The sequence below is a fragment of the Wickerhamiella sorbophila genome, assembly GCF_002251995.1.
Source record: "Wickerhamiella sorbophila strain DS02 chromosome Unknown contig3, whole genome shotgun sequence".
Lineage (NCBI taxonomy): Eukaryota > Fungi > Ascomycota > Dipodascomycetes > Dipodascales > Trichomonascaceae > Wickerhamiella > Wickerhamiella sorbophila.
In genome coordinates this window covers 1,617,501-1,643,738 of record NW_020194004.1, presented here as the reverse complement: position 1 = coordinate 1,643,738, position 26,238 = coordinate 1,617,501, and the positions used below count along the sequence as shown (strand labels likewise).

The following is a 26,238-nucleotide window of genomic DNA, read 5'->3' as shown; positions in this document are numbered from 1 at the left end:
CTGTCAGCAGCTAATTGAGGACATGGCTTCGAGACGGATTGAATCAGGGTTGGGGTTGACGGCTGGCTCAGACGAGCGTGGGAAAAAAAAATTTAAAAGTTCAGGTTTAGGACCAAAAGGGAGTTTTTTTGTCCATACAGGTACTGCAGGAAAAATTCCACTTTTCTTTACGTTGGACTAAGCTAAAGAATCTCAGCCATAAAATGTGGAAAATTGTCCGCAGATGCCCGCGTGCGTCGTCATTCGTGGCAGTTCGCTCCTTCCGTAACTCTGCTGGAGCGAAGGTACCTTTGGCCGGTGCCACCACAACTACAACAACTCCAACGAGCACCAATGTGCCTCCGCCTGGTGAGACAATGTCTTGGTCTTCGAATAGAGACAGTGTTCCGCAAAATGCGTTCACCAGCGACTACTCACAGGCTTGGTCGTTGCTCGAGGCGTGTTTGGAGAGCGGTAATCTCGAAAGAGCAGAGGCGGTTTTGGTCGGTCTGGTCGATCTTGCCACAGACCAGAACGATATTACTCTTGCAGTCAACAGCTACCTGCTAAAAGTCATCGAGACAAACGCTGGACACCCCTTGATAGCAGAGACTTGGCTCAGAAAAACTATTTATCTGATTCCTAGGTTCAAACCAAACGGAGTCACGGAAGCTATGATGCTCAAGAACGCATACCTGTCGGGTGATACGAGCCATTGGCGGAAATACGTAACGGACCGCAAAGACAAGCTTAGCAGTGTTTTAAGTCACATCGAGGTTTTAGGCGCTCAAACCTGCCGAGATATCGTTGTGAATTCCGGATTGGACATTTCCCAAATGTCTTTAGACAAACACACGAAAGCTCTCATTGAGGCCACATCTTCCAGCACGGCCGAAAAACCGGATTTAGATGAAGTCATGTCCAGAAAACTCGCTGATCCGGTCAAGAAGAAGGGCTACGACGTTCTAGAGCCCACTCAATCGGTTGGCTTGAAAACAATTAGACACATGCTAACCGGCTTGCAACTGGATTCGAACGCTCTCAAATCTATTCCGCTTATGCAAGAGAAAAGCGAAGAAAAGAATGACTACGATTTCTTCGAGCTCTCGAAACAAATCTCGAACGAGGACCGAGAAGCATTTGAAATTTATCTGGATCAAATCAACGAAAAGCGCCAGCAAGCCATTGAGACTCGTGGTGTCGAGGCCGCTCGTATGAAATGGAAGGATATGTTCGATCGTATGGTTGAACAAGACCGCAGTGGCGAGACCAAGGTTCAACTCAAGGGACTTGAAATGCTGCTTTGGCAATGGAACCAGGCAGTATTACCTTTGATCAAAGAAGAGTTCGAGCAAGTGCGTGAGGCGCTCAAATATAACTCTTTGGGAGAAGTTCCGGCCAAGCTGCGCAAAAAGAGCAGCGGGTTTGCCGACAGATTCGAGTATGGTCCTTACTTACTGATGGCCAAACCTGAGAACCTACCAGCCATGACGATGATGGAATTGCTCCGTTTGAACAGCTCTCAAACTGGCGATGGAATCAAGGCTGTCAAAGCGGTCCTTGCAGTTGGTCGCAATGTCGAGTTGGATTGCCGACTGCAAATGTACAAAGAACGTGAGCTTGAGGCTTTGAAAGGTGTCTCCGGCCGTCCCCGCCATCGGGCTTTGGTGGGTGTAAAGCGGCAAATTCGCAAGTTGGCCGGTGACTCTTCGCAGAGTTCATGGCCAATCAATGTCCAGGCCAAAATCGGATCCATGCTCATTTCGCTATTGCTAAAAGTAGCAAAAGTCAATGTTTATGGTAAAGACCCAGTTACTGGACGTCAGGTCGTTGGTCGTGCTCCTGCGTTCTATCATGCGTATCAGTACCAAGGTGGAAACAAAGTGGGTATGATCCGAGCTCATAAAGAAGTTTCGCGATACTTGACAGGCGAGCATACAGCAGCTGTCATTTCTCCCCAGCAGCTCCCTATGCTGGTTCAACCCCGACCTTGGACGGCTTGGAACGATGGTGGGTACCTGTTTTCTGAATCCCGCATGATCCGTACCAAGGAGTCCCCCGAGCAAGTCGCATATCTCTCTGCTGCTTCTAAGCGTGGCCAGCTCCAGCGTGTGTATGATGGTCTGAATGTTCTGGGCCAGACCCCTTGGACAATCAACAAAGATATGTTTAAAATCATCTCCAAAATCTGGAACACTCAGAAGGAGTTTTTGGATATCCCTCCTAATGTAGGCCCTCAGCCTGACCCTGAGCTGTTGCCAATGGCCCCTCCTCGCGATGCCGACCCCCAAATCCGACGTGATTATTTGCGTGAAATGCGTGCCATCACTTTGGATAACTCTGCCAAGTACTCTCAGCGGTGTGACTTGAATTACAAGTTGGACATTGCCCGTGCATTTTTGGGTGAACGGTTCTATATGCCTCACAACCTGGACTTCCGTGGTCGTGCCTATCCTCTGTCACCGCATTTGAACCATTTGGGAAATGATGTGAGCCGTAGTTTGCTCATGTTCTGGAATGGCAAGAAGCTTGGTGAGAACGGAATGAGATGGCTCAAGATCCATCTTGCCAACTTGTTTGGCAAATCCAAGGCCTCTTTTGATGAGCGGGTCGATTTCGTCAATGAGAATATTGGGCTCGTCTTTGATGCCGCGAATAACCCACTGGACGGTAAATGCTGGTGGAAGGAGGCAGATTCACCTTTCCAAGCTTTGGCTGCTTGTATTGACATCGCTAAGGCCTCTCAAATGGAGAACCCTGCAGATTATGTGTCTCACTTAACCGTCCACATGGATGGTAGTTGCAATGGTTTGCAGCATTACGCCGCTCTAGGTGGAGACTACGAAGGTGCGTGCGAAGTCAACTTATCTATTGCGGATCGTCCTCAGGATGTTTATTCGCGTGTGTTGGAAATTGTTAAAGACAACGTTGCGAAGGACGCCGAAAATGGTAACCAGCTTGCTGCTCTTTTGCATCCTGTTTTGACTCGTAAGGTTGTTAAACAGACTGTCATGACCCATGTTTATGGTGTGACATTTATCGGTGCGAGAGAGCAGATCTCCAATCGCTTGCGCGAAATCGATGAGTTCCCTCAGGACCAGGTTTACACTGCTTCTTCTTATATGGCCAGTAAGGTTTTGGGTGCCGTTCGTCAACTATTCGAGAGTGCACATCTTATTCAGGACTGGCTTGGAGAGAATGCGTTGCGAATCACCAGGTCTCTTGTGGTTGATCGCAACGCAGTGGAAACTAAAAACAAAGACAAATCTCGTCCTGAGTTTATGTCCAGTGTCATCTGGACGACTCCTCTCGGCCTTCCTATTGTTCAACCTTACCGTCAAGAGAAGAGGCGTCAAGTCTCTACAGAGCTGCAAACAGTATATATTACTGATCCTTACTCTGCTCAAGCGGTAAATTCGCGCAAGCAGCGTACAGCATTCCCACCCAACTATATCCACTCGTTGGATGCTACTCACATGTTGATGAGTGCAGTTGCATGTGCCAAATCAAGTATTGACTTTGCTGCCGTTCACGACTCTTATTGGACCCATGCCTCTAGTGTCGATGCTATGAACACCAACCTGCGCGAGTGTTTTGTTGAACTCCACAGTGTTGACCTCATTGGTGAGCTCCGCACCGAGTTCAATCAGCGTTATGGTGATCTGTTGCAGCTGGTCGATATCCCTGCTGATTGTGAGATTGCTCAGCGTATCCTGGACTGTCGCACCAAGCATGCTGTCGCCATGGGTGTTAAATCGAGCTTGTCGGTTAGCGAACAAATCCAGATTGAGCGGGCCCGTCGTGAGGCCATCGAAAACGGCAAAGAAGCAGACGAAACCCCCGTGAGTATTTTACAGACTCTGCCTGAACGCGAGCTCGAAGAGTTTGTTACCCAGGCTAACAGTATGAAGAAGAAATACGTCGCCGCTGCACCACGAAGCACTGAGCACGTGGGAAGTGGTCTTGATCGTTTTGAAGACCCCGAGGCAACTGACGATGAAGTTGCTGTCTCCAGTGGTAAAAAAGGTAAAGTACTCAGTGTTCTCGTTCCATTGAGAATCCCTGAAACCCCACCAAGAGGAGAGTTTGATGTTCGACAGGTTCTGCGGTCACCTTACTTTTTCTCTTAGGGCGGGATATACCGAATTGTACAGTGTTAATTTATTTAATGAGAAAAACAAATCGCATTAATACGACCCAAATATAAATAAGTTCAACTTATAAACCTCCAGGTGGTAGTTCGCTCTATGCATTCTGTCCGTCTGGCTCTTGGTGCTGAGGGAGCTCTCCTTTGGCCCTGAACGTACTCACAGCCGGTATATTGGCAGAAATACGGGTTTCAATGGTACCATAAGCTCTGGGTTCAAGGCATATGAGGGTGTGCAGAGGGACGTTCATCCAAGGGCTTTGTTCTTGGGGGACGTCCATGTAATAGGCGTAAATGCAGCGAAGAACAGCCTGGTGGGTGACGATGAGAATATTCTCTTGGCGTTCTAATTCCATGATGATGGGGTCCAGCCGCGTCACAACATCGCGATAAGACTCGCCTCCTTTGTACCGGTACTCGAACTTGTTTTCATCGCGAGCCGCAAAATCTTCAGGGTATTTCTGTTGGATCTCCTCGTACGTCAACCCATCGCAAACACCAGCATCAAGCTCATCCAGAGCCTTCCACTGGATTTGCTGGTACGGCAACTTGCTCGCCGTCTGCTGTGTGCGTTTCAATGTCGAAGTCCACACCGTCAGTGGCTGATCCCCCACGGCATTGGCGACCAGCTCAGGGAGCTTCTCAGCGTACATCATTCCACGCTCCGACAGATTACTGTTGCCACCAAGCAATCCGAGGACATTGTACTCAGACTCACCATGCCGAGAGAGCCACAGTCGGCGAGGCTTGATATGCAAATTCATGAGATAGTAAACGATATGAGACTCAAGATACGATTTGACTTTGTTGACGACAACCTGCGCACCAGCGTCGATAATTTTCAAATAGCTGATCATCTCCGAGCTGCTTATGGATTCATAGTCCTTCCGGTATACTTCGATTCGGTTGATAAAGTCTTTTGCCGCGGTTTGCGGGTCTACGCCCTTGTAGTCTGGAGAAGTTGTTTTGACGTCCATGATGTTGTTCAAGATAATTTCATCATTTTCACAAGCACTTTCAATAAACAGCGGGTGTATATTGTGTTGCGAAAGTTGCTCGGCGATCCAGGCTCGGCGCCGTTTCGTTGAGTTGGTTCCGTCATAAATAGCCACCCGGCCCCCTTCTTTGTCCATCCAGGAAACAAGGTCGTTCAGCGCCTCTTGGGCGGCTAAACGGCGCAAGCTAGCCCCCTCATCGTTGCTGAGAGCAAAGAAATCGGCGCTGGGGTGAGCGTTTGCCTTACGCCGGTAATTTCCAATATTAAACGCCTTGGCGGAAATCGATCTCCATTTTAAGTAGCGCACGATTTTTTGAGACATCAATGACTTGCCTCGCGCGGGCAGTCCTACCATAACAACGCATACTCTCGACGTATTGGGGTCGCTGCACACATAGCTGGAGAGCATTTTATGGATAAGATGACAAACCGTCTCACGCGACAGATGGTTATACGGTCTAGGTGATTTTACCCCAGCTTTATGCGAGATATGCATGGCGCTTCAAGCTGATAATGCGGTGGAGTTTAAAGTTTGTAGATGACGTTAGTGCAGTATGTCCAATCAATCCATGGCATTTTGGAGCTTAAACCTCCTCTCGTTTAACCCTTTTCGCATCGACCGCCTGATCTTTTTTAGCCCGTACCCTGGCAGCCCGGCGCACTGCGCAGCCTGGGGAAAAGCAGGTTTCTGACAAAAGCTCCGAGGCCGGCGGTTGATTTCACTATGCGGTCGAGAAACAATAAACGAGCGCCACTGACACCACAGACTGAGCCTGAGGCAGTAATTGAGCAGCTCAGTCGCCTAGTTTCGTTCCACGAGCTCGAAGATTGGCAGAAGGACAACCACCACATTCACACGGGGTATGTCCGTTCGTCCAACAGCTTCAAGTCGGTAGCACGCTCGCTGTTTTATCTACACAATGAGTCGGTGAACATTTATACCCACCTGTGGCCCTCAGTATTGAGTGCACTGTTTTCGTTGTTCCTCTACGATATGTATTTCCCTGTTTATCCGAAAACAGTCGATGCAGACCACTACGCCTTTTTCGTGTTCGCGCTGAGTTGTGTGACGTGCCTGGGACTCAGTGCGACGTTCCACCTGTGTAAGAGCCACAGTAGGCGTATTTTCGCCTTCGGCAACAAACTGGACTACTTGGGCATCTGTGTCTTGATTGGCGGCTCTATGGTTGCCATCTTGCACTTCTGCTTGGACGACCATCAACAGTTGCGAATGTTGTTCACTTTGCTGACCTTGGCTTTTGGAATTGGCTGTGCCTGTGTCTCTTTGATTGACAAGTTCCGTACCCCGCCCTGGAGAAAGTTCCGGGCTCGCATGTTTGTGAGCTACGGCTTGACCGGGCTACTACCGATCTTAACATCCTTCTATTTCTTTGGATACGAAGAGACCTGGGCCAGGTCAGGCTTGAAGTACATGTTATGGGAGGCCTTTTTCTATATTTTTGGTGCTGCTCTATACGGAACTCTGTTCCCGGAGCGGTTCTTCCCCGGTAAGTTCGACATTTGGGGCCATTCGCACCAACTGTTCCATATAATGGTTCTTTTTGGCGCCGTGGCTCATCTAAAGGCATTGCTATTTGCTTATGAGGCTTCAGTTGCCAGGAGATCTTCTATTCCCTATGTATGAATTTCGCTAAACCTGGGCTCGCTGTCGACTTGCGATCTAATGTAGTCTAAAGTGCGTTCAAAATGCGATTTGGGCTCATTGATTTCCGATTCCTCGTTGTTGTTTTCTAGCTCCTTGTTGATGTGTTCAATGAGCCGGTTAATATGCTCTGCTGTGACAAGCTTGCTTCCGCGATCGTAAAAGTAAAGATAGCGATCTAAAAGCTCAACAAATAGCCCGATGCTAACTGGAGTATCCATATAAGCATCTGCAACACTAAACGCGCGCTGTAACGCATCCAGCAGTTTCGTGTCGTTGCGTTTTGATTCTAGCTCAGGGACCCACCATAAGTTCGCCGACAGATAGGCCGCTCGGCACTGATCCGGTTTTTTCAAAAGCTTTTGTCCATATAAAGTGCATCTGCTGGCGAGGGTATCATAGTTTTCAAAAGAGAATCCAGTCGTCGATCGTAAATAAGAAATCAAAACACACAGTGCCTGGTACTGTGCCCGAGAGTCACTGATTTGCTCTTCATACAAGGTGAACGCCTCAACAAAGAACTCGTAGCTTGCTTCTTGGGCACCGAGCTGGTCTGAAATACTACCAGAAAGCACATATAGTCGGAAAGCTGTCTCAGCAAGACCTCCTATAGCACCAAGGTCATAGATGGCTTTATTAATGAACTTGAGGAGCTCACTCCGGTTTGAGTCGGGATACTGACGCAAAACGGTCAATGCGGAGAAGACGAGTGACGGATAGGTTCTTTGGATGACCTTGACGCCTCCCTGTTTGAACGACTGAAGAGCAAGTTTCAGTAATTGCACATTCGATTCAGCCGTCGACCCGCGAAGCAAATGAACCAACTCTGCGAGGTCAAGCTGTTCAGTATCACCAGCTTTGATAACCAGGCCAAACAACTCGAAAAGCTTATTTGCAGCTGCCATATCAGTCACGGTTGCTCCCTGAGAAAGCACGACTTTTAGAACGTGATTGGCAATTGTCTGCTGCATTGAGCTGTCTTGCGATTTGAGCAGAGTGTGGAAATGGGGGTAGCTCAAAACTATAAACACTGGTAGTGTGTCAAGGAGAGTATTCAATAACGAGACAATAGCTTCTTGTACCGGCTCCTGCTCTGTTTTATAAGGCGCAGCAAATGATGGGCTGTTTGACTCCTCTTTAGGCTTGGGCTCGGGTGTTGCTTGTTCTGATTTGACCTCGTTTTCGCCAATCACAAATAACAAAAGATCATTGACGAACTGCGTCTCGTTGGGTCGAACAAGTAGCACCAATTTTATTAGCGATTGAGCAATATTGGCCCTACCGTGCAAAGACAGCCGAGATTTGAGTTGAGCGATGAACTTCCAGTAAGTGGCGTATACTGATCCCCAGACTGTTTGGAGCTTTTCGAGCTCTTGAATTTCTGTAAGGGTCTGCTCGCTCAACTCTCCATTAGGTTCATCGGTCTTTTCATCGTCCACTTTTGCTTCTTGGAGTTTGTCTACCGCATCTGACGAGTTTTTGGTCGACTCGGCTTTAGCGGGTTGATCTGGCTTCTCTGTTTGATCGAGCTCCTCTGTTTGATCGAGCTCCTCTGTTTGATCGAGCTCCTCTGTTTGATCTGGCTCCTCAGTATGATCCGGCTCCTCGGTTTGATCCGGCTCTTCAGTTTGATCCGGTGCCTCAGCCCGATCTGGCCCCTCAAGTTGATCTGGCTCAACCTTACCTCCTGCCTTGGACTCGTGGGTTTCTGATGCAGACCCACTCGTGCTTTTAGCATTAGGTGTCTGAGTTTTAGACTTTCCTTCGGCGTTCTCTAGATCGTTGGAGTTCTCCATCAAAGACAGTTGTGAGAACTGCTCTGCCAAATTAGAGTCCTTCAAATGCCGAATCAGCCGATCAATTGACAATTTCAAAATCTTGTAAAGCGCAGTTTGAGGATTTAGTCGTTCTGACGCGGCCAAATACTGCTCCAAAGTCTCCAAATGGTACTCTGCGGGGAACGCCATGACCAATACATCTAGCAAGTACTCTTGAGCCAAGACGTCGCGGCATTGAACGACTTGTTCCAAAATTTGGGGCAAAATACGTTCTGCAAACACTGTAGAGGTAATGCCATCCAATTGAGCCAAACGAACTAGGTTTGAGCCAACAATGATTTGAAGCTCTTTGCGCTCATTCAAGCGTTTCTGCCACTCTCTCGAATGACCCTGGTGCTGATAACGAACCCACAGTTTATTCATTTCAATAAAATTCGTAATAACAAACTTGATTGAGTCACTTAACGTTCCCTTTCCAGAAGGAGCGTTCTCAACCGACGGCAAATGCTCGCGGGTCCGTTGACCAAGGTAATAGCGTATAAACAGTCCTCTCAGCGGATGCTGTACACCCCGACACATCTCAAGTAAATCTGTGAGAATGTCCTTGACAGGTGCGTTTGGGATGGACATGTACGCTGTACCAACCGTGATCATAAGATACAAACGGGGCACAACGTGACCAGTATACTGCACAATTTCGTAAATGTCGGCAAGATGGTGGTTTTTGTGGTCTTCCCGTAAATAGCTGCCGAGCTGGCTCAGGGCGTCAAAACAAGCAATGTAAAGCTCATAGTACTGCTTTGGGGAGTACTGCTGGGTACGCAATTCGCTGAGCATAGTCGAAGCATACTTTGTTGCAACCAACAACCGCCCGTCTGCGTCCAGAGACTTGCGCATCAGCGCCGCCTGGCCCCGAATGAACTCCAGTGACTTGTCAAGCGCTGCTTGGCCCTCCATATGACTAAGGAAGACGATGAAGGGAGAGGAAGGAAATAAATAAGGCTATAAACGATTAAGAATGGCCAAGAGTCTGGAGATAGAGCCAAGATAGCCCCTGGTGTCCATTGAGAAGATGGGAATAAATCATTTCTTTTGACTTGGGCGGCCCCAAGTGGAGATGCACTGCCCCCACCGATGATGTCAAGAGGTTGCGAGCGGCCAGAGGATCGGGCCAGTGATTCACCAGCAAAGCGCCGATATTCCGGTTTGCCACAAACTGGTCCAAAACTCTGTCGACCACCTTCACTCCCTGGGTGCCCAGGTCTTCATTGCTATGCAGGTCAATCACCTGGCTACCAAGGAGCTGCAGGTTTTGGAAATACGACGGGTGCAGGGCTTGGAGCCCGGGGCAGACCAGCTCCCAAAGCAGACTTGAGGGAAGTTCCTGTAGTTGGGTCCCTAGAGCTGACCCGGCCTTCTTGAGAGACTCGGGGTAAATCTGCTGGACTTTTCGCAGTAAACGCACGTGTCGGAGCCGTGCGTTTCGGGCCAAAGCCACCGACATTTTACGTTAGAAATTTATGTCAAGGCCTCTGATTACACAGACTCGTCTCACGATTTGTTTGTTTTCGCCGCTTAGAAAGACAGGGTGTTTCTGAGCTAGGCGATTTTGCACTGCCCACCAGATGTCATTTTTCAACAACTTCCGGTTCCGGTCGTCCAAACGCAAGAACGTGGCCAATTCTACGGGTATCTACCAGTCGGGGAGTCAAAATTCGAGCTCGACTAGCCTTCCGTCCCGTCGATCGTCGACGCTCGGAAGCGCGGCCGGCGGCATTTCTGCCCCGCAGCAGTCGACATCGAGCGTGTCGAAGCGGTCCCCGCAAATAAACTACCAGCCACTGTTTCTGAATAGTGCGTACGTGCGAGCGGCGCTGGTCAAGGGCAGTTTCCAGACGATCGTTGAGCTGCCCAAGTACGTGGACCTGAACGAATGGCTGGCACTGAATATATTCGAGTTCAACTCGTACCTGACGCAGTTCTGCTCGACTCTGAGTGAGTTTATTACCCCGGAGACCTGCCCGACAATGAACGCCGGCCCAGGCTACGACTATTTATGGATCGACAATAACCGGCAGCCCATCCGCCTGCCGGCCAGCACGTATATTGAGTACACTCTTTCCTGGATCTCTTCAAAGTTTGACGACCAAACGCTGTTTCCCACCCGCCAGGGCGTGCCCTTTCCGCCAAACTTTACCTCGGTGGTTAAGGGCATCTACGTCCAGCTGTTTCGCATTTTTGCCCATATTTATCACACGCACTTTGATAAAATTGTGCACCTGTCACTAGAACCGCACTGGAACTCGTTCTTTTGTCACTTTATTTCCTTTGGAAAAACCTATAATCTCATTGACCGGACCGAAATGGCCCCGCTGGCCTCGTTGATCCAAAATTTTGAAGCTCAGCAAAAAATTAAAGTAGCCTAACCTGCTCTCTAAATATTAAATCTCTTTTACAGTTACCTTTCCCCGACATCTAGCTTTGGCGGCGGGGAAGTCACCATTGGGACCTTACCTCAACCTCTACAGTAAACAACATGAGCGACTTGGGGCATGTGTTGTTTGGCGGCGTGGAAGGCACGCTGACCTCGTTTGCTACAGTTGGCAATGCTATATTTGACGGAGTGCCGCCTGTGGAGACGCGTAAACCGGGTGTTATTGTGGCTGCTGGCACGGTTAGGATTAGCGCGCCGCTGGGTCGCGAAATCGGATACTTGGAAGTAGGCGAATTCCGCCAACCGCTCTTGCCCCGTAGGCGCGTATGGCGTAGCTCACCTACTCAGCTTATTTTTCCGCAGCCGGTTCCCTGCCGCTACTGGCAATTAGATGTGGACGCTCCTCCAGCCGCTCACGCTCGCTTGGACGCCATTCTAAGCGAGCTTTGCAACTTTCACTCGCTTAGCACCGTAGAGCAGCCAGAGCTGGTGGGTTCTGAAGACGATTTGTACGGTGGCGGAGAGAACGAAATCTCGCCAAGTCCGCTCGTTCTCGACGCGATCAATGCTATCAAATTGCGTTCTGTACCGGTTTCTCAAGCCAGTCGCGAGATAAATGATAAAAAATTGCCACCACAACGCATATTGTCGAACTACCTTCCCTTTTCTTCTTCACGAAAACCGTCTGGTCGGGCCGGATCAGCTCCTCAGGGTGCCCTGGCCGACGAATCCGCTGAACAAGAGCTGCTGGAGATTCGCCCATTCACTGCTCCAGAGGGCGATTTAATAACTCCAGAGACCTCTAGGGTCCTGGATATTGTCGACGGTCCTGGATCACCAACCAAAGCTGTGATTTCTCGCTTCGATTATTTCGAAAGTGTGGCGGGGGACCTGGACTCTCAGCCATTGACACCGTTGCAGCAGTCTCCGAAACTGGAATCTTTGTTGGACGGCGACGATTTCGTTCTGGGCGATCCCATTGAAATGCACGAAGAGCTGCAGGCTCGAGCCTTTATACTTTCGCCAGAACGGCACAAGCCTGTGAAACCGGGCGCCTTTGATCCTGCAACACCGTTGGACTCTCCACAGCGTGAATCGCCGAATAGCAGTTTGAAAACACCCGAATCAACTCTTGTCAGTGAGCATATCTTCTCGCCTACAACGGGACCATCCACCAGGCACTCTATTTCGTCCTCATCAACGTTGGACGAGATTCTTGAACTGTTCACACCTGATTTCAAAGATCTGGACACCAAATTACCTCCGCTGGACGGACCCACTGTGTCTGAACTAACTCAACGTAACCTAGTTCAATTCGCTCCGCCGAGCACCTTCCCCGCTCTCGATCGGCGTGAGAACGTCAGATTCAGTCACCCACTAATCCCAACCCCTGCCAATGCTGTATCATATCGAATGCGTTCTCCTAGACCAAACCTGCCCCAAAACGTCCACCACGATGTCACAACAGTTAGTGGGTTCATAGGCTGGCACTTGATGAACCGCATTCTACCTCCTCGAAGGTAACACTATATATTTAATGACGTCTTTTGTCTGTTTTTTTTCATAATTTTTGGATACTAGCTCGCAATTGTTTTATATACAAAAAGAGCGGCGCCATTTAGAGCATCTGCTGCTGCTGCTCCATCATCTGCTGCTGCTCAAAGACCTCTTCACCACCGGCCTCGAGCTGCAAACCCAAACCAACACGGGCCTGGTTCTTGAACTGATCAAGCTCACCGGCAAACGTGAGAGAAACGACGGGCAGAACGCGACGCTCGACCAAGCAGGAAACCTTGCCGTTGGAGTCGACCTGGCCACGGAACATGCTCTGGCGGAACTCGTACTTGGCACCAATGGTGGTGACACCCTCAAGAGTAGGAGGAGTACCCATCATCATGGCCTGCTGGGCATTGACACCAACGGTGGACTCAATACCAGCCTCAACCTTGTCGGCAACCTTGCGCCAGAACGATGCAGTGATAGAGCCGGTGGCCTGAACCTGCGCGCTGGCAATCCAGTTGGGAGTGGCATAGCGAGCGTAATAGCTCACCGCGGCATCGGGAGGGTACAGGCTGCTTTGCGAAGAGTACATGGCCTCGAGACCCAGACTGAGGTGCGAAGTAAGAGACTGGAAAAGAGAACCAACGAGCACGCCCGTGAAACTGCCCGAAAGCAACGAGGGATTAAGTGCCTTGAAGTTGAGGCTGAAGTCGGAGCCCAAAAAGTCATGCTCGAGCTGAAGCATGGCCGGTTGGCCGGGAGCAATCTGGAAGTTGGCCTTGGAAGTGTTTGCGGGGTTCCAGCCGAACTGGGCACGGCCAGACAACGATTTGTCGCCCTCAAAGTTGCCGTGGAGGAATGCGTTGTCGGTAGCGTAAAAGGCGGCAAACGCATAGCTGGGCAGCACAGGAGAGCCCATGGACAGAGAGTGCGATACCTGGAAGGCAGGGTTCATGCTGAACGACTTGGACACATCAGCACGCAACCCAGTAAAAAAGTAAGGGGTCAAGAAAACGTCCTTCGACACCTCTTTGTTGATGTTCTCAATCGTGCCGGGAGAGGGCAGGCCCAGAGCGCTGCGGCGCTGCGAAACAGACTGGTACATGCTGTTGACATAGGTCAGAACCGGGTTCGCCCAAATGGCGGGTGCAGACGGCGGAAGTTCGGGAATCTGCGCAATCTCGTTCAGCGTGGGCACAGACATGGAGTACGATGAAATTTTCAGACAGACTTAGTAACCAGGTTTTGGTCTGTCAGCAACAGGAAGCCAAAAGCCGGTGCGTGGGTCAGACTGGCGGGGAGGGGAAGGACGGGGGTGACGCGGGGAAATAAATATATAGAGGACTATGGTTATTTAGCAGTAGAAACCCATCGTTTTTTGGTATTGACCCGCTCGAGTTTGTCGATTTGCTCCTGCTTGACCAGCAGGCTCTCTGCGCAAATAGTCTGGGCCAAATCACGGTACATTTGCTTTGCCTTGGACAATTGGAACCGGACGGTGCCTGCTTCGTTGTAGATATCCTTGGGGCCTTTTGTGAGCGCCTTGTTTACCACCAGGCTGGCCATTTCGACAATGTCCAACGACGCAAAGTAGTCGACCGCCGTGTCCACTTTGTCCCAATCGATCTCTTCGTCTGGCTGGACAGCCGGCGTGTTCACATGCCCAGGCGTTACAGAAGGCGTCATGCCCGGCGTGGGAACCGGCATGGGGGTGCGATTTGGTGTAGCCATCGACGGAGGACGGATGACAAAACGGCTACTGGGGAGACTGCTGGGGTTTGGATATTTAGATGGTCCTTACGAAACTAAAATTACGCGATGACCTCGCGCTTCTTAAACTCAAGGATACAGTCGTCGTCAGGGAAGATGGTCGCAAACACGCGGATAACCTCGGACTTGGGCGTCACGGTGTGTTTCCAGTCGTAGTGCAGAGCGGCCTTGCCCATCATGGCCGTGAGATGCAACATGACATACATCTTACCCAGGCAAATATGAGGACCCGAGCCAAACACTAGCCAATTAGATAGCGCTTTGTTGGCGGGGGCACCTTCTTCCCAGCGCTCGGGGATAAAGCTCTCAGGGTCTTCGTACACCTCCGGGTCGTGCAACGCAGGGTGAAGAGTAGGAATAACCATGGCTCCTTTAGGAACTGTGTAGTCGGGCGTGACTGGGAACGCCTTCTTGACGAGATAAGGAACCATAGAGACAGGAGGACGGTAGCGGAGAGCCTCTTTGACAACCATGTTGGTGTAGGTCATGCGATCGACCAAATCAACTGTCAGAGGCAAATTAGGGTCACCGCCCCGGACCTCCAGCTGTTCCTCGCGGATTTTCTGCATAACATCGGGACGGTCACCAATGATCTGGAAGAGCCATGTGGTGGCAGAAGAGGTTGCATCCTGCGATGCAAACAGGAAAGTGAAGATTGTCTCGGAGATTTCCTTGTTGGTGAAATCACGCACCATAGACTTGCGTAGCTCCTCGTCCATCTGGGAATCCGCGTTTTTGGAATCAACCATCAGCTTGATCCAAGCGTCCATAACACACTCCACCGCACCACCAGCAGCAATATACACCTTGGACTTTTGGGCACAATCAGCAAAAATAGCCATGGTGTAGTCAGTGATCTTTTTGCCGTACCAAGTCTTTGTGAAAGGAATAATAATGGGGAAATTCACAAGCTCAAGAGCGGCAGTAATCTTGTAGTAGTTGTCGCTAATTTCCTTGATCTGAGCGTCGCTGATGTAGCGGCCACAGAAAACCCGCAGGGAATTTGCGCAGTTGATCTCGCGGAACTCGGCCATATATGGCTTGGGACCGTTTTGGGACGACTCCACGAACGAGTCCAAGTACTTGTCGTAGATCTGCTCCATAGCGGGCAGGTACACCGAAATGGCCTGGCGAGTAAACAGCGGATTTAAGGACTTGCGATACTCCAAATGCTCCTTGCCGTCTTTGAAAACCCAGTTCGTCGGTCTCAAGAGCTTGATGGCAACATCAACAACGCATGGCTTGACGTACGCAGGCGAATTGAAAACCTTTCTGGCAAGATCACGAGTAGACGCGATAACCACAAACTTGTGGAACACTGAAACGCACGACAATGGGCCCGAGTACCATTTCGCCTCGTATTCCTCGAACTTGGGGTCCATACTCTCCAGAAAGGGACCAATGATAGGCCACATCTTGAATTTGGGGCCCGCGATACTGCCCTTTTTGGTGATGTACGAAAACTGGTCATAGAGGAGGCCGAAAACAATGAAACCTAGGAAAACGGGCCAAAACCCAAGACCCTTAACGGCGTCAATGAGACCAAGCACCACACTGTCCTTGGCATCAGACCCGGTAGGAATGGAATCCCCTAATGTGGAATTCATTATGCAAGTTGGACTACTCAGGAAGCGGCCTTTTGTCAGATTATCAAGAGAGAATCACGTGAATCGTTTAATACCGAGCAAACCCGTACCCCTCAAAAAGTTCAAACAAACCTGTTTTGTTCGGTATTTATGATGCGAAACCGCCTGATTTGGTTTTGTGGGGGTGGTATGTTAAGATTGACGCAAGTCCGCTTGGGGACGTTTTTCAATAAAAGGAATTATAGAACTATTAGCTGGCTAAATAGTCAGGCAAAAAATACAGGCATTGTTAAAGTCACTTAGAGGTTCCAGTAGTCGTTCAGAAGTGTTTGGTGCATAACACGTTGCTTAGTGAAAAATAGAGGCTGAGCAGTGAGAATTCATTAGTCCACTGCCCAAGAGAAAAGAACAGAAGCGGCACTTATCTGGTGCCGAAGTAAGAGCCCAAAACAATGGCCAGAATAGCACAAATAATGAAAATAATGATAAAGCACCACCACTTCTTCTTGCGCCACTTCTTAGCCTTGATAATAGCTTGATTTTGATGAGCGACACCGGCCTCGATATCGTGCTGGGCCTGGCCAGCCTGTTGGTCAATGGTAGTGACTTGCTCGTCCTGTTCGGCAACAAGAACCTCCATATCGTGGAAGAGCTGCGCCAGCTCGGCCATGGTGCGCTCAATCTGCTGAATTTCGCGATGACGTGCCTGAACCTCGCTCAAAGCAGTGCGGGCCTGACCGCGGCGATCAGACTGCAACAGTGCCTGTTGGAAAACCTGGGTCTCGCCAGAGTCCAAAGCTTGAGCAACCTCAGCCTCAGTGGCCTCGGGACGAACAATACGGTACTGTCGCGCCGCGGCATCACGATAGCGGTTCTTGAAAGTGGCTTCGGTAGCAGAATACTTTTGGATAAGTCTCATGAACTGGCGTTTGAGATCTTCGGCCTGGGTCTTTTTGGTGGGGTTACGCATGGATTTCGACTCCAGCGTCTTGATACGGTATTTCAGGGTCTCGGCCAGTTGTTTGGTCTCGCCGGCCAGGCTGTCAATCTGCTTCTGAACGAACTCGTCATTCTCAGCATCGGTCTCAGCAAGAGAACGCTTGTGCAGACCCTCAATACGCTCAATATTATCGTCATATTGTACCAAGTTGCGCTTGATATCCTCGACCTCCTTGAAGAAGGCAAGAGTGTCGCTCGTGTCCTGAGAGCTATTCACCTCCGACATCTCGTACTGGTTGTTCCCGTAAGACGGGTTCCTGTCGTATCCGTAGCTCATTATAGTACCGAATAGGGATTCTTGTGATTTCCAACTAGACTAATCTCTTCAAAGGAGCGACCAGGGGAAGAAACTAGCGGGGGCGCCAAATTACTAAGCTATTGTCTCAGAGACCGACATAAAAATAGGGTAACTCTGTCATGTCAAACCTTTTCGGCGCTATCCGTTCAAGAGCGTTTTTAAAAATGTGAAATTTTGATCCAACTCTAAAGTAGCATATTCTATAGTGTCCTAGTTCCGCCGATCCTCAATGCGTGTTCATCAGAACTACACCGAACTGCACAGTTCTTATGTCGCCTACTTAGGCACTGCATTCTAGGCATGAACCCTCCGATTAGTAGTGAGAAATCAACAAATCTGGAAATTCAAAACACCGCGAGCCCGACATATTGTGTTATTTTCTATTGAAACTGCATTGAGCACTAGTTTCTTGATATTTGAACAAGTCGGTGCATACCTTGATCAGCAATAAACAATAAAATATAAAAAAAGTACTTAATAAAATGTTGCCTAGTGATTTAGTCCTCGTGCACAAGAGTATGCCAAGGGTGGAGTTAGACTTTGCTCTGTCATCGGTGCCAAACCGCTACTCTCTTAAAACAAAGCTTTGGTTGCACTAATGTAACAACCCCGAAGGGATGTCATGAGAAAAAAAAACTTTTCATCGCCTTGGTAAGCTATAGCCGCGGAAAAAAATTAGTCAAGAGGCGCCGAGGCCTAGGCTGCAAAATTGACCCTGTGTGAGTGCCCAAACAACGAACATATTGAAAAGGCAAATTAAAGAAATGCAAGGTTGCTTTTGTTCTTTATTTCAACCCCGTTTACCTGCTCAATTAGAATGCTACACACAAGCGAGAACCCTTACCCAACAGAAGCTTCACAGTGCACGCGTTTCAGCCGAGTGGTTACGCCAGGTACAACGTTGACCGCTATATTTTTTTCTCATTATATAGCGAATAAACCGCACTCTACATGCCCCAAAAAATCCACCACGGCCAGGCTCAGAAATCCACAAAACCCCAACCCGCAGCTCACTCGCCAGCTCAACCAACTTTGCCCAACGCTCAACCTGCAAGGAACTTGCATGTGATTAGCATATCCCTTTATATAGGTAAAGCCAACGAAATACTCTGATTACGACAAATGAAACCTCAAGTCGAGCAAGAATTGGCCCACGTTCTTTTAACGGAACTTTTGGCCTACCAGTTTGCTTCTCCAGTTCGCTGGATTGAAACCCAAGATGTTCTTTTGGGTGACTTCAAAGCCGAAAGACTGGTTGAAGTTGGTCCTTCAGCTACCCTGGCCGGTATGGCTGAGCGCACGCTCAAAGCCAACTACCAGGGGTTTGATGCTGCTCTGTCATTGGAACGTCAGGTTCTCTGTTACGCCAAAGATGGTAAAGAGATCTACTACGAGTACGAGCCCGAGCCTGAATCGGCCGCGCCTGAGCCCGCTGCTGCGCCTGCCCCAGTCGCTGCTGCCCCAGTTGCAACAGCTGCTCCCACTGCGGCCGCTGCATCTGCTGCTCCCGCCGCTGCAGTCGATGATGTCCCGTTGAAGGCTATTCAGGTGCTCCACGCACTTGTCGCCCATAAGATCCGCAAGCCTTTGGATCAGGTTCCCACTTCAAAGGCAATCAAAGATATGGTTGGTGGTAAATCAACCGTTCAGAATGAGATTTTGGGTGATTTGGCCAAGGAATTCTCTGCAAGCCCGGAGAAAGCTGAAGAAGTCCCCTTGGCTGAGTTGGCTGAGCAATTGGGCGATAACTTTAGCGGCAAACTTGGAAAGCATACCACTTCTTTGATCTCGAAATTCATTGCTTCGAAAATGCCCGGTGGCTTTGCAATCACCAGCGTTCGTAAGTACTTGCAGACCCAATGGGGTCTTGGTAGCGGCCGACAGGACGCCGTGCTATTGATTGCACTCACCAAGGAACCCTCAAATCGTCTTTCCTCAGAGGCCGATGCCAAGGAATTCTTGGATGCTGCCGCTCAAGCCTATGCGACCGCTGAAGGTATCAGCCTGTCTTCTGGTGCCGCCGCTGGCGCTGGGCAAGCAACCGGAGGTGTTGATCCCGCCGTCTCAGCAGCTGCTATTGAAGAGATCACCAAAGATCAGAAGTATCTGGCTCGCCAGCAGCTCGAGATTTATGCTAGGTATCTTCAAACTGATTTGCGCGACGGTCAGAAGCAGTTCACTGCCCAGAAGGAAGCAACGGCTTTGCTTCAGAAGGAACTCGACCTATGGCTCACTGAACACGGCGAGTTTTATGCTGAAGGTATTCAACCCATTTTCTCTCCTCTCAAGTCTCGTATTTACGACTCATACTGGAATTGGGCTCGTCAGGAGTGCTTCAGAATGTTGTTCGACATTGTTTGGGGCCGTTTAGACACCGTGGACAGAGAGATCGTTGCCCGCTGCATTTCAATCATGAACCGTGCAAACCCGACTCTCATCGACTACATGGTTTACTACATCGAGAATGTTCCTACTGAACGCGGTCCTACATTCGAACTCGCCAAGGATCTTGCCCAACAGCTCATGGAGAACTGTAAGGAGGTCCTTGGTACCGACCCTGTCTTCAAGGATGTCCAGTACCCAACTGGACCCAAGACCACGGTGAACGAGAAGGGTGGAATCGAATATCAGGAGGTTCCTCGTCCTGCTTGCCGGAAGCTTGAACAATACGTTCTCCAGATGGCCGCAGGTGACGAACTCACTCGTGATACAGAGGGTCCTCAAGCCCAGCTTGAGCAGATTTACGCCCAAATTGGCCAATCTGCCGACGTAAAAGCTGCTTTTGAGCTCCTCAAATCACGAATTGCCTCCAACGAACCCCTGGCTAAAGGTATGCGCCCCGACATCATCCCTTTCTTGCATTTGAAAGAGAGAGTTGGCGAAGGGTGGAAGTACTCTCGTAGCCTCACTACCGACTACCTCAACACTCTTGAGAAATCCGCTCGTGAAGGTGTTACATTTGCCAACAAAATGGTCTTGATCACAGGTGCTGGCCGCGGATCGATTGGCGTTAAAATTCTCGAAGGTCTACTGGCTGGTGGTGCAAAGGTCGCTGTTACAACTTCGCGCTTCTCGAAGGAGACAACTGATTATTACCAAGACATTTATGCCCGTACTGGCTCTGCGGGCTCGTCTTTGGTTGTTGTTCCTTTCAATCAGGCTTCGCAAACCGATGTCAAGGCCCTTATTGACTACATTTACTCACCCTCAGGTCTCGGATGGGATCTTGATGCTATTATCCCCTTCGCTGCTATTCCTGAAGGAGGCATGGAAATCGATGGTATTGAGAGCAAGAGCGAGTTAGCACACCGTTTGATGCTCACTAACCTCCTCCGTCTTCTTGGTCAGGTGAAGTTGCATAAAGAAGCTAACAATGCTGTTACTCGCCCAGCACAGGTTATTCTGCCATTGTCACCTAATCACGGAACATTTGGTGGAGATGGTCTCTATTCCGAGTCTAAGCTTGCTCTAGAGACTTTGTTTAACCGTTGGTCCTCGGAATCTTGGGGAAGCTACCTCACTATTTGTGGTGCTGTTATCGGTTGGACGCGTGGAACCGGTTTGATGTCTCAGAACAATATAGTTGCTGAGGGTATCGAAAAGCTTGGTGTCAGAACCTTCTCTCAGCAAGAAATGGCATTCAATATTCTCGGTCTTTTGACACCTACAATTGTTAATCTATGCCAGAAATCCCCAGTGTTTGCCGATCTCAACGGTGGTATGCAGTTCATCCCTGAACTCAAGTCTTACATGGCTACTTTGAGAAAGGAACTTATCGACACTGCTGAGTTGCGCAGAGCCGTGGCAATTGAAACTAGTTTGGAGCACAAGGTAGTAAACGGTCCTAAGGCTGATTCTCCGTTCCAGAAAGAGTTCGTCAAGCCTCGATCAAATCTCAAGTTCGAGTTCCCCTCTTTGAAACCTGTTGATCAGTTGCCAAACCCCAAGCTCAAGGGTCTTATTGATCTCGATAAGGTTGCAGTTGTCACTGGTTTTGCTGAGGTCGGCCCTTGGGGTAATTCGCGCACCCGTTGGGAGATGGAAGCACATGGTGAGTTCAGTATCGAAGGCGCTATCGAGATGGCATGGATTATGGGCCTCATCAAGTACCACAATGGACCCATCAAAGGAAAGTCTTACACTGGCTGGGTGGATGCCAAAACTGGAGAGCCCGTCGAGGAGATGGATATCAAAGCCAAATATGAGCCTTACATTCTTGAACACTCAGGCATCCGTTTGATCGAACCTGATCTGCTCGATTTCGACCCTAACAAGAAGCAATTCTTGCAAGAGGTTATTGTTGCTCACGATTTGGAGCCATTTGAGGCATCGAAAGAGTTGGCCGAGCAATTCCAGCTTGAGCAAGGCGATAACGTCGAAGTTTTCCCTGTTCTTGAAAGCGATCAGTATACTGTTCGTTTCTTGAAAGGCGCTAGAATTTGGGTTCCAAAGGCCTTACAGTTCAACCGTCTTGTTGCGGGACAGATTCCCACCGGTTGGGATGCGAGACGCTATGGCATCCCCGACGATATCATCGAACAGGTTGATCCCATTTCGCTTTACGCACTGGTATCGACCGTTGAAGCTCTTTTGGCTGCAGGTATCACCGACCCTTACGAGTTCTATAAGTATGTGCATGTTTCCGAAATCGGTAACGCATCTGGCTCTGGTATGGGTGGTATGACTGCTCTTCGTAAGATGTTCAAAGACCGCTTCATGGACAAGAGTGTTCAAAACGACATCCTTCAAGAATCTTTCATCAACACAATGTCTGCTTGGATTAACATGCTCTTGATCTCGTCTTCAGGTCCAATCAAAACACCAGTGGGTGCTTGTGCAACTGCTGTTGAAAGTTTGGATACTGGCGTTGAGCTCATCCGCAGTGGAGCGGCTCGTGTGGTTATCGTAGGTGGCTATGACGACTTGCGAGAGGAGGGCATTCAGGAGTTCGGAAATATGAATGCCACTTCTAACTCCTTGACTGAGTTAGAGCACGGTCGTACTCCTCGTGAAATGTCCCGGCCTACTACGACCACCCGTTCAGGATTTATGGAGGCACATGGTTCTGGTATCCAAATCCTTATGAGTGGTCAACTGGCTGTTGATATGGGAGTACCAATTTATGGTATCGTGGCTCTAACTGCTACCGCCACGGATAAGATTGGTCGCTCCGTTCCCGCACCTGGAAAAGGTATCATGACAGTTGCTCGTGAGGCTGTTGGTAGTGTGCAATCTCCCTTGCTTGATATCAATTACCGTATTCGTCAACTCGATGCCCGTAGAAGGCAAATTGCCGCCTGGGCTGAAGAGGAGAAGTCAATTATTGACAGTATGGAACTTTCGGCTGCTGAATATGCTACTCGGCTCGAACAGGTTTCACAAGACTCGCTTCGCCAACTCAAAGAGGCTCAGCATACTTGGGGTACCGACTTTTACAACCGTGATCCTCGTATCGCTCCATTGAGAGGCGCGCTCGCTGTTTGGGGTATGACAATTGATGATATCGGTATTGCGTCATTCCACGGTACGTCTACGAAAGCCAACGATAAAAACGAGAGTGCGGCCATTCATAACATGCTATCACATCTTGGTCGGACTAAAGGTAACCCCGTTTTGGGTATTTTCCAGAAGTACTTGACGGGACACCCTAAGGGTGCTGCTGGTGCTTGGATGCTGAATGGTGTCATGCAAGCTCTTAACAGTGGCTTGGTACCTGGAAACAGAAATGCAGATAATGTGGATTCTGTCCTGGAGGAGTTCGACCATATTGTTTTCCCCTCAGTTACACTTGAGACTTATGGAATTAAGGCTGGTACTGTTACCTCGTTCGGCTTTGGCCAAAAGGGAGCTATTGCCCTCGTTATTCACCCCGACTATCTGTTCTCCGTTCTCGAACCTCATGACTACCAAGAGTATTCGGCAAAGGTTGCAGCTCGTCATGACAAGACCTATCGCTATTTGCATGATGCTATGAGCAACAACACCATGTTCCGGGCCAAAGATAAGTCACCATATACTGCCGAGCAGGAGCAAATCGTCTATCTCAACCCCGAGGCTCGCGTTGATGATGAGTTCAAGTACAGCTCATTGTCTGTGGAGTCGACGACATCCAAAATGCTCAAGTCTGTCACAGACGAGACAGTTGGTGTGGATGTTGAGCTGATTTCAGCCGTTAACATCGAGAATGAGACCTTCTTGAATCGGAACTTCACTGAAGAGGAGCAGAAGTACTGTAGGGCTGCGCCAGATGTCAAGGCATCTTTCGCTGGTACCTGGTCGGCCAAAGAGGCTGTCTTCAAATGCTTAAGAACCGAGGGTAAAGGTGCTGGAGCTCCATTGAAGGAAATTGAGATCATCAGAACAAAATCTGGACCCACTGTTCGGTTAGTTGGTGATGCGGAACGCGCTGCAAAGGGGCGTTCTATTCAGGTGAGCATTTCTCATAATGACATCCAGGCTGTTGCTGTAGCGGTTGCAGGCAAGTCCACTAAATAGATCTAGTATATTTCGGATTTGACAACCTTTCTTTTGCAGAAAACTTAACTTTTAGGGTTTTTTATCTTTGGTGTCCGATTGGTATGAGCAGTCTGGACTTGCACAATTCGTCAAGACAGCCCATAGTCACCATTGTAGCTAGACATTGATAAATGCACGATGTGTTGTCGTAACTTCATCTTCAAGCAAAATCGTACTGAGCTTAGACAAAGGAATCAATTACTAACTTCATATATAAAACATGGAACATACTTTCGGCTGCGGCCATATCCAGATGAAAGCAAGACTTCCCGTCCGATCAGTCCTATTGAACCATCTGAGAGCCTTACCAAGTATTACAGTGGGAGACCATGTGAGAACAGAAGGTGCTGCAGTTTACTTTTCCAATTTTTTTCTCTTTTTTATTTCCATTTTATTTTATTTTTAATGGAGGTCACAGTGAAGTAGCGAACTGATGTCATGGCCGTGTGAATTAGTGGAAGATCATCTTTACTGAGCATTCACACGGCGAGAGCATGCTTTCGGTCCTGGCCGTGTGAGTTAGTGGGAGACCACCTTTGCTCACTGCCTCACATGGCGAGAGGATGCTTTTAGCCCGAAACCAATTGGTCAAGATATAGCAGTTTTATTACTTTAAAAAGTTGTTCGAGAACTCCATTTCAGCACCTCTGGCCAAAGCATGCTGTCGCCGTGAGCTAGTGGGACGACCACCTCTACCAAGCAGGTTCACACGAAGGGGACCATTTTCCGGTCCTGGCCGTGTGAGCCAGTGGGAGACCACCTCTGCTAAGCAACTGACCCGGCCACAGCATGAAAAATACATGCAAGACTCGGTACAAATTATTTAGCGCTATAAATACCGATTACAAAAGTCTGACTTCAATAAAGCCAAAATGACCTTCATGAAAAGAAAATAAAAGCTTGAGAAAGCAAAAGATGAAATCGGAAACGGTTAGTCTGGTTTCTTTTCAAACGCAGCCGAGTTTGGTTGTGAAAAGAGTTGATTCGTTTAACGACGATATCTCAAGCACAACCTTACAAAGGTGTTTACCTAAACGGTCTTTACAAGCACTGCGCTATGTAAAGCACTGATGGGTTCTGTGGATTACTAGCCGATGGCAAGAATTTACAGGAAAACACTCGGGGGCATGCTGCTGCAGATAGCCGACTTTAGTCGTGATTTGTAGACAGAAACCTCCTCTCAAGTTATTGATGCTACGCTCTGCTTAGCGGACTGTAACTGAGGAACTCAAAAAGGCAATTGGATGCAGTTGATGTGTTGACAGTGTAACAACTGACAATGCAGAGACTGGGTGGAAACACGAACTTTGAAAAACTATGTTTCTTCGGAAACTAGGCAGTCTCTCGACTGTTGAAGATAGTTATCTGGTTGATCCTGCCAGTAGTCATATGCTTGTCTCAAAGATTAAGCCATGCATGTCTAAGTATAAGCAATCTATACAGTGAAACTGCGAATGGCTCATTAAATCAGTTATCGTTTATTTGATAGTGCATTACTACATGGATAACCGTGGTAATTCTAGAGCTAATACATGCGTAAAATCCCGTTTGGGATGTATTTATTAGATAAAAAACCAATGTCTTCGGACTTTTTGGTGATTCATGATAACTTCTCGAAGCGCATTGCCTTTGTGCTGGCGCTGGTTCATTCAAATTTCTGCCCTATCAACTGTCGATGGTAGGATAGAGGCCTACCATGGTATCAACGGGTAACGGGGAATTAGGGTTCGATTCCGGAGAGGGAGCCTGAGAAACGGCTACCACATCCAAGGAAGGCAGCAGGCGCGCAAATTACCCAATCCTGACACGGGGAGGTAGTGACAATAAATAACGATACAGGGCCTTTGGTCTTGTAATTGGAATGAGAACAATTTAAACCACTTATCGAGGAACAATTGGAGGGCAAGTCTGGTGCCAGCAGCCGCGGTAATTCCAGCTCCAATAGCGTATATTAAAGTTGTTGCAGTTAAAAAGCTCGTAGTTGAAACTTGGGATTGGGAGTCTGGTCCACCTCACGGTGCGTACTGGAACTTTTGATTCTTTTTGCCTGGACGTCTGTTGCGTTTAACCGCGTGGCAGAAAGGTCAGGCCATTTACTGTGAGAAAATTAGAGTGTTCAAAGCAGGCGTTTCGCTCGAATATATTAGCATGGAATAATAGAATAGGACGTATGGTTCTATTTTGTTGGTTTCTAGGACCGTCGTAATGATTAATAGGGACAGTCGGGGGCATCAGTATTCAATAGTCAGAGGTGAAATTCTTGGATTTATTGAAGACTAACTATTGCGAAAGCATTTGCCAAGGATGTTTTCATTAATCAAGAACGAAAGTTAGGGGATCGAAGACGATTAGATACCGTCGTAGTCTTAACCGTAAACTATGCCGACTAGGGATCGGACGGGTAGTTATTTTAGCTCGTTCGGCACCTCGTGAGAAATCAAAGTTTTTAGGTTCTGGGGGGAGTATGGTCGCAAGGCTGAAACTTAAAGGAATTGACGGAAGGGCACCACCAGGAGTGGAGCCTGCGGCTTAATTTGACTCAACACGGGGAAACTCACCAGGTCCAGACAC

General features: G+C 48.9%; 12 protein-coding genes across 12 annotated transcripts; 5 read left to right on the top strand and 7 right to left on the bottom strand.

The window, feature by feature from the left end:
• Positions 1–203: 203 nt before the first annotated feature.
• On the top strand, positions 204–4,109 carry B9G98_02832 (DNA-directed RNA polymerase, mitochondrial; the record flags this gene model as incomplete). Its single annotated transcript, XM_024809389.1, has 1 exon — positions 204–4,109. One exon carries the CDS (start codon positions 204–206, stop codon positions 4,107–4,109), a length of 3,906 nt encoding a protein of 1,301 aa, XP_024665157.1.
• A 115-nt stretch (positions 4,110–4,224) lies between these two features.
• On the bottom strand, positions 4,225–5,532 carry B9G98_02831 (Fructose-2,6-bisphosphatase; the record flags this gene model as incomplete). The annotated part of the gene is made up of 1 exon (XM_024809388.1): positions 4,225–5,532. One exon carries the CDS (start codon positions 5,530–5,532, stop codon positions 4,225–4,227), a length of 1,308 nt encoding a protein of 435 aa, XP_024665156.1.
• Positions 5,533–5,847: 315 nt separating this feature from the next.
• B9G98_02830 (ADIPOR-like receptor IZH2) lies at positions 5,848–6,728 on the top strand (the record flags this gene model as incomplete). Its single annotated transcript, XM_024809387.1, has 2 exons — positions 5,848–6,631; positions 6,709–6,728. 2 exons carry the CDS (start codon positions 5,848–5,850, stop codon positions 6,726–6,728), a joined length of 804 nt encoding a protein of 267 aa, XP_024665155.1.
• Positions 6,729–6,758: 30 nt separating this feature from the next.
• B9G98_02829 (Vacuolar protein sorting-associated protein 35) lies at positions 6,759–9,521 on the bottom strand (the record flags this gene model as incomplete). Its single annotated transcript, XM_024809386.1, has 1 exon — positions 6,759–9,521. The coding sequence occupies one exon, from the start codon at positions 9,519–9,521 to the stop codon at positions 6,759–6,761; it is 2,763 nt and encodes a 920-aa protein (XP_024665154.1).
• Positions 9,522–9,576: 55 nt separating this feature from the next.
• On the bottom strand, positions 9,577–10,068 carry B9G98_02828 (hypothetical protein; the record flags this gene model as incomplete). Its single annotated transcript, XM_024809385.1, has 1 exon — positions 9,577–10,068. One exon carries the CDS (start codon positions 10,066–10,068, stop codon positions 9,577–9,579), a length of 492 nt encoding a protein of 163 aa, XP_024665153.1.
• A 121-nt stretch (positions 10,069–10,189) lies between these two features.
• B9G98_02827 (CBK1 kinase activator protein MOB2) lies at positions 10,190–10,990 on the top strand (the record flags this gene model as incomplete). The annotated part of the gene is made up of 1 exon (XM_024809384.1): positions 10,190–10,990. The coding sequence occupies one exon, from the start codon at positions 10,190–10,192 to the stop codon at positions 10,988–10,990; it is 801 nt and encodes a 266-aa protein (XP_024665152.1).
• A 110-nt stretch (positions 10,991–11,100) lies between these two features.
• On the top strand, positions 11,101–12,522 carry B9G98_02826 (hypothetical protein; the record flags this gene model as incomplete). The annotated part of the gene is made up of 1 exon (XM_024809383.1): positions 11,101–12,522. The coding sequence occupies one exon, from the start codon at positions 11,101–11,103 to the stop codon at positions 12,520–12,522; it is 1,422 nt and encodes a 473-aa protein (XP_024665151.1).
• A 94-nt stretch (positions 12,523–12,616) lies between these two features.
• On the bottom strand, positions 12,617–13,702 carry B9G98_02825 (Mitochondrial import receptor subunit TOM40; the record flags this gene model as incomplete). The annotated part of the gene is made up of 1 exon (XM_024809382.1): positions 12,617–13,702. The coding sequence occupies one exon, from the start codon at positions 13,700–13,702 to the stop codon at positions 12,617–12,619; it is 1,086 nt and encodes a 361-aa protein (XP_024665150.1).
• A 146-nt stretch (positions 13,703–13,848) lies between these two features.
• Positions 13,849–14,229, bottom strand: B9G98_02824 (hypothetical protein; the record flags this gene model as incomplete). The annotated part of the gene is made up of 1 exon (XM_024809381.1): positions 13,849–14,229. One exon carries the CDS (start codon positions 14,227–14,229, stop codon positions 13,849–13,851), a length of 381 nt encoding a protein of 126 aa, XP_024665149.1.
• Positions 14,230–14,309: 80 nt separating this feature from the next.
• On the bottom strand, positions 14,310–15,875 carry B9G98_02823 (hypothetical protein; the record flags this gene model as incomplete). The annotated part of the gene is made up of 1 exon (XM_024809380.1): positions 14,310–15,875. The coding sequence occupies one exon, from the start codon at positions 15,873–15,875 to the stop codon at positions 14,310–14,312; it is 1,566 nt and encodes a 521-aa protein (XP_024665148.1).
• A 400-nt stretch (positions 15,876–16,275) lies between these two features.
• B9G98_02822 (Protein transport protein SSO2) lies at positions 16,276–17,130 on the bottom strand (the record flags this gene model as incomplete). Its single annotated transcript, XM_024809379.1, has 1 exon — positions 16,276–17,130. The coding sequence occupies one exon, from the start codon at positions 17,128–17,130 to the stop codon at positions 16,276–16,278; it is 855 nt and encodes a 284-aa protein (XP_024665147.1).
• A 1,143-nt stretch (positions 17,131–18,273) lies between these two features.
• On the top strand, positions 18,274–23,646 carry B9G98_02821 (Fatty acid synthase subunit alpha; the record flags this gene model as incomplete). Its single annotated transcript, XM_024809378.1, has 1 exon — positions 18,274–23,646. The coding sequence occupies one exon, from the start codon at positions 18,274–18,276 to the stop codon at positions 23,644–23,646; it is 5,373 nt and encodes a 1,790-aa protein (XP_024665146.1).
• Between the last annotated feature and the right edge of the window lie 2,592 nt (positions 23,647–26,238).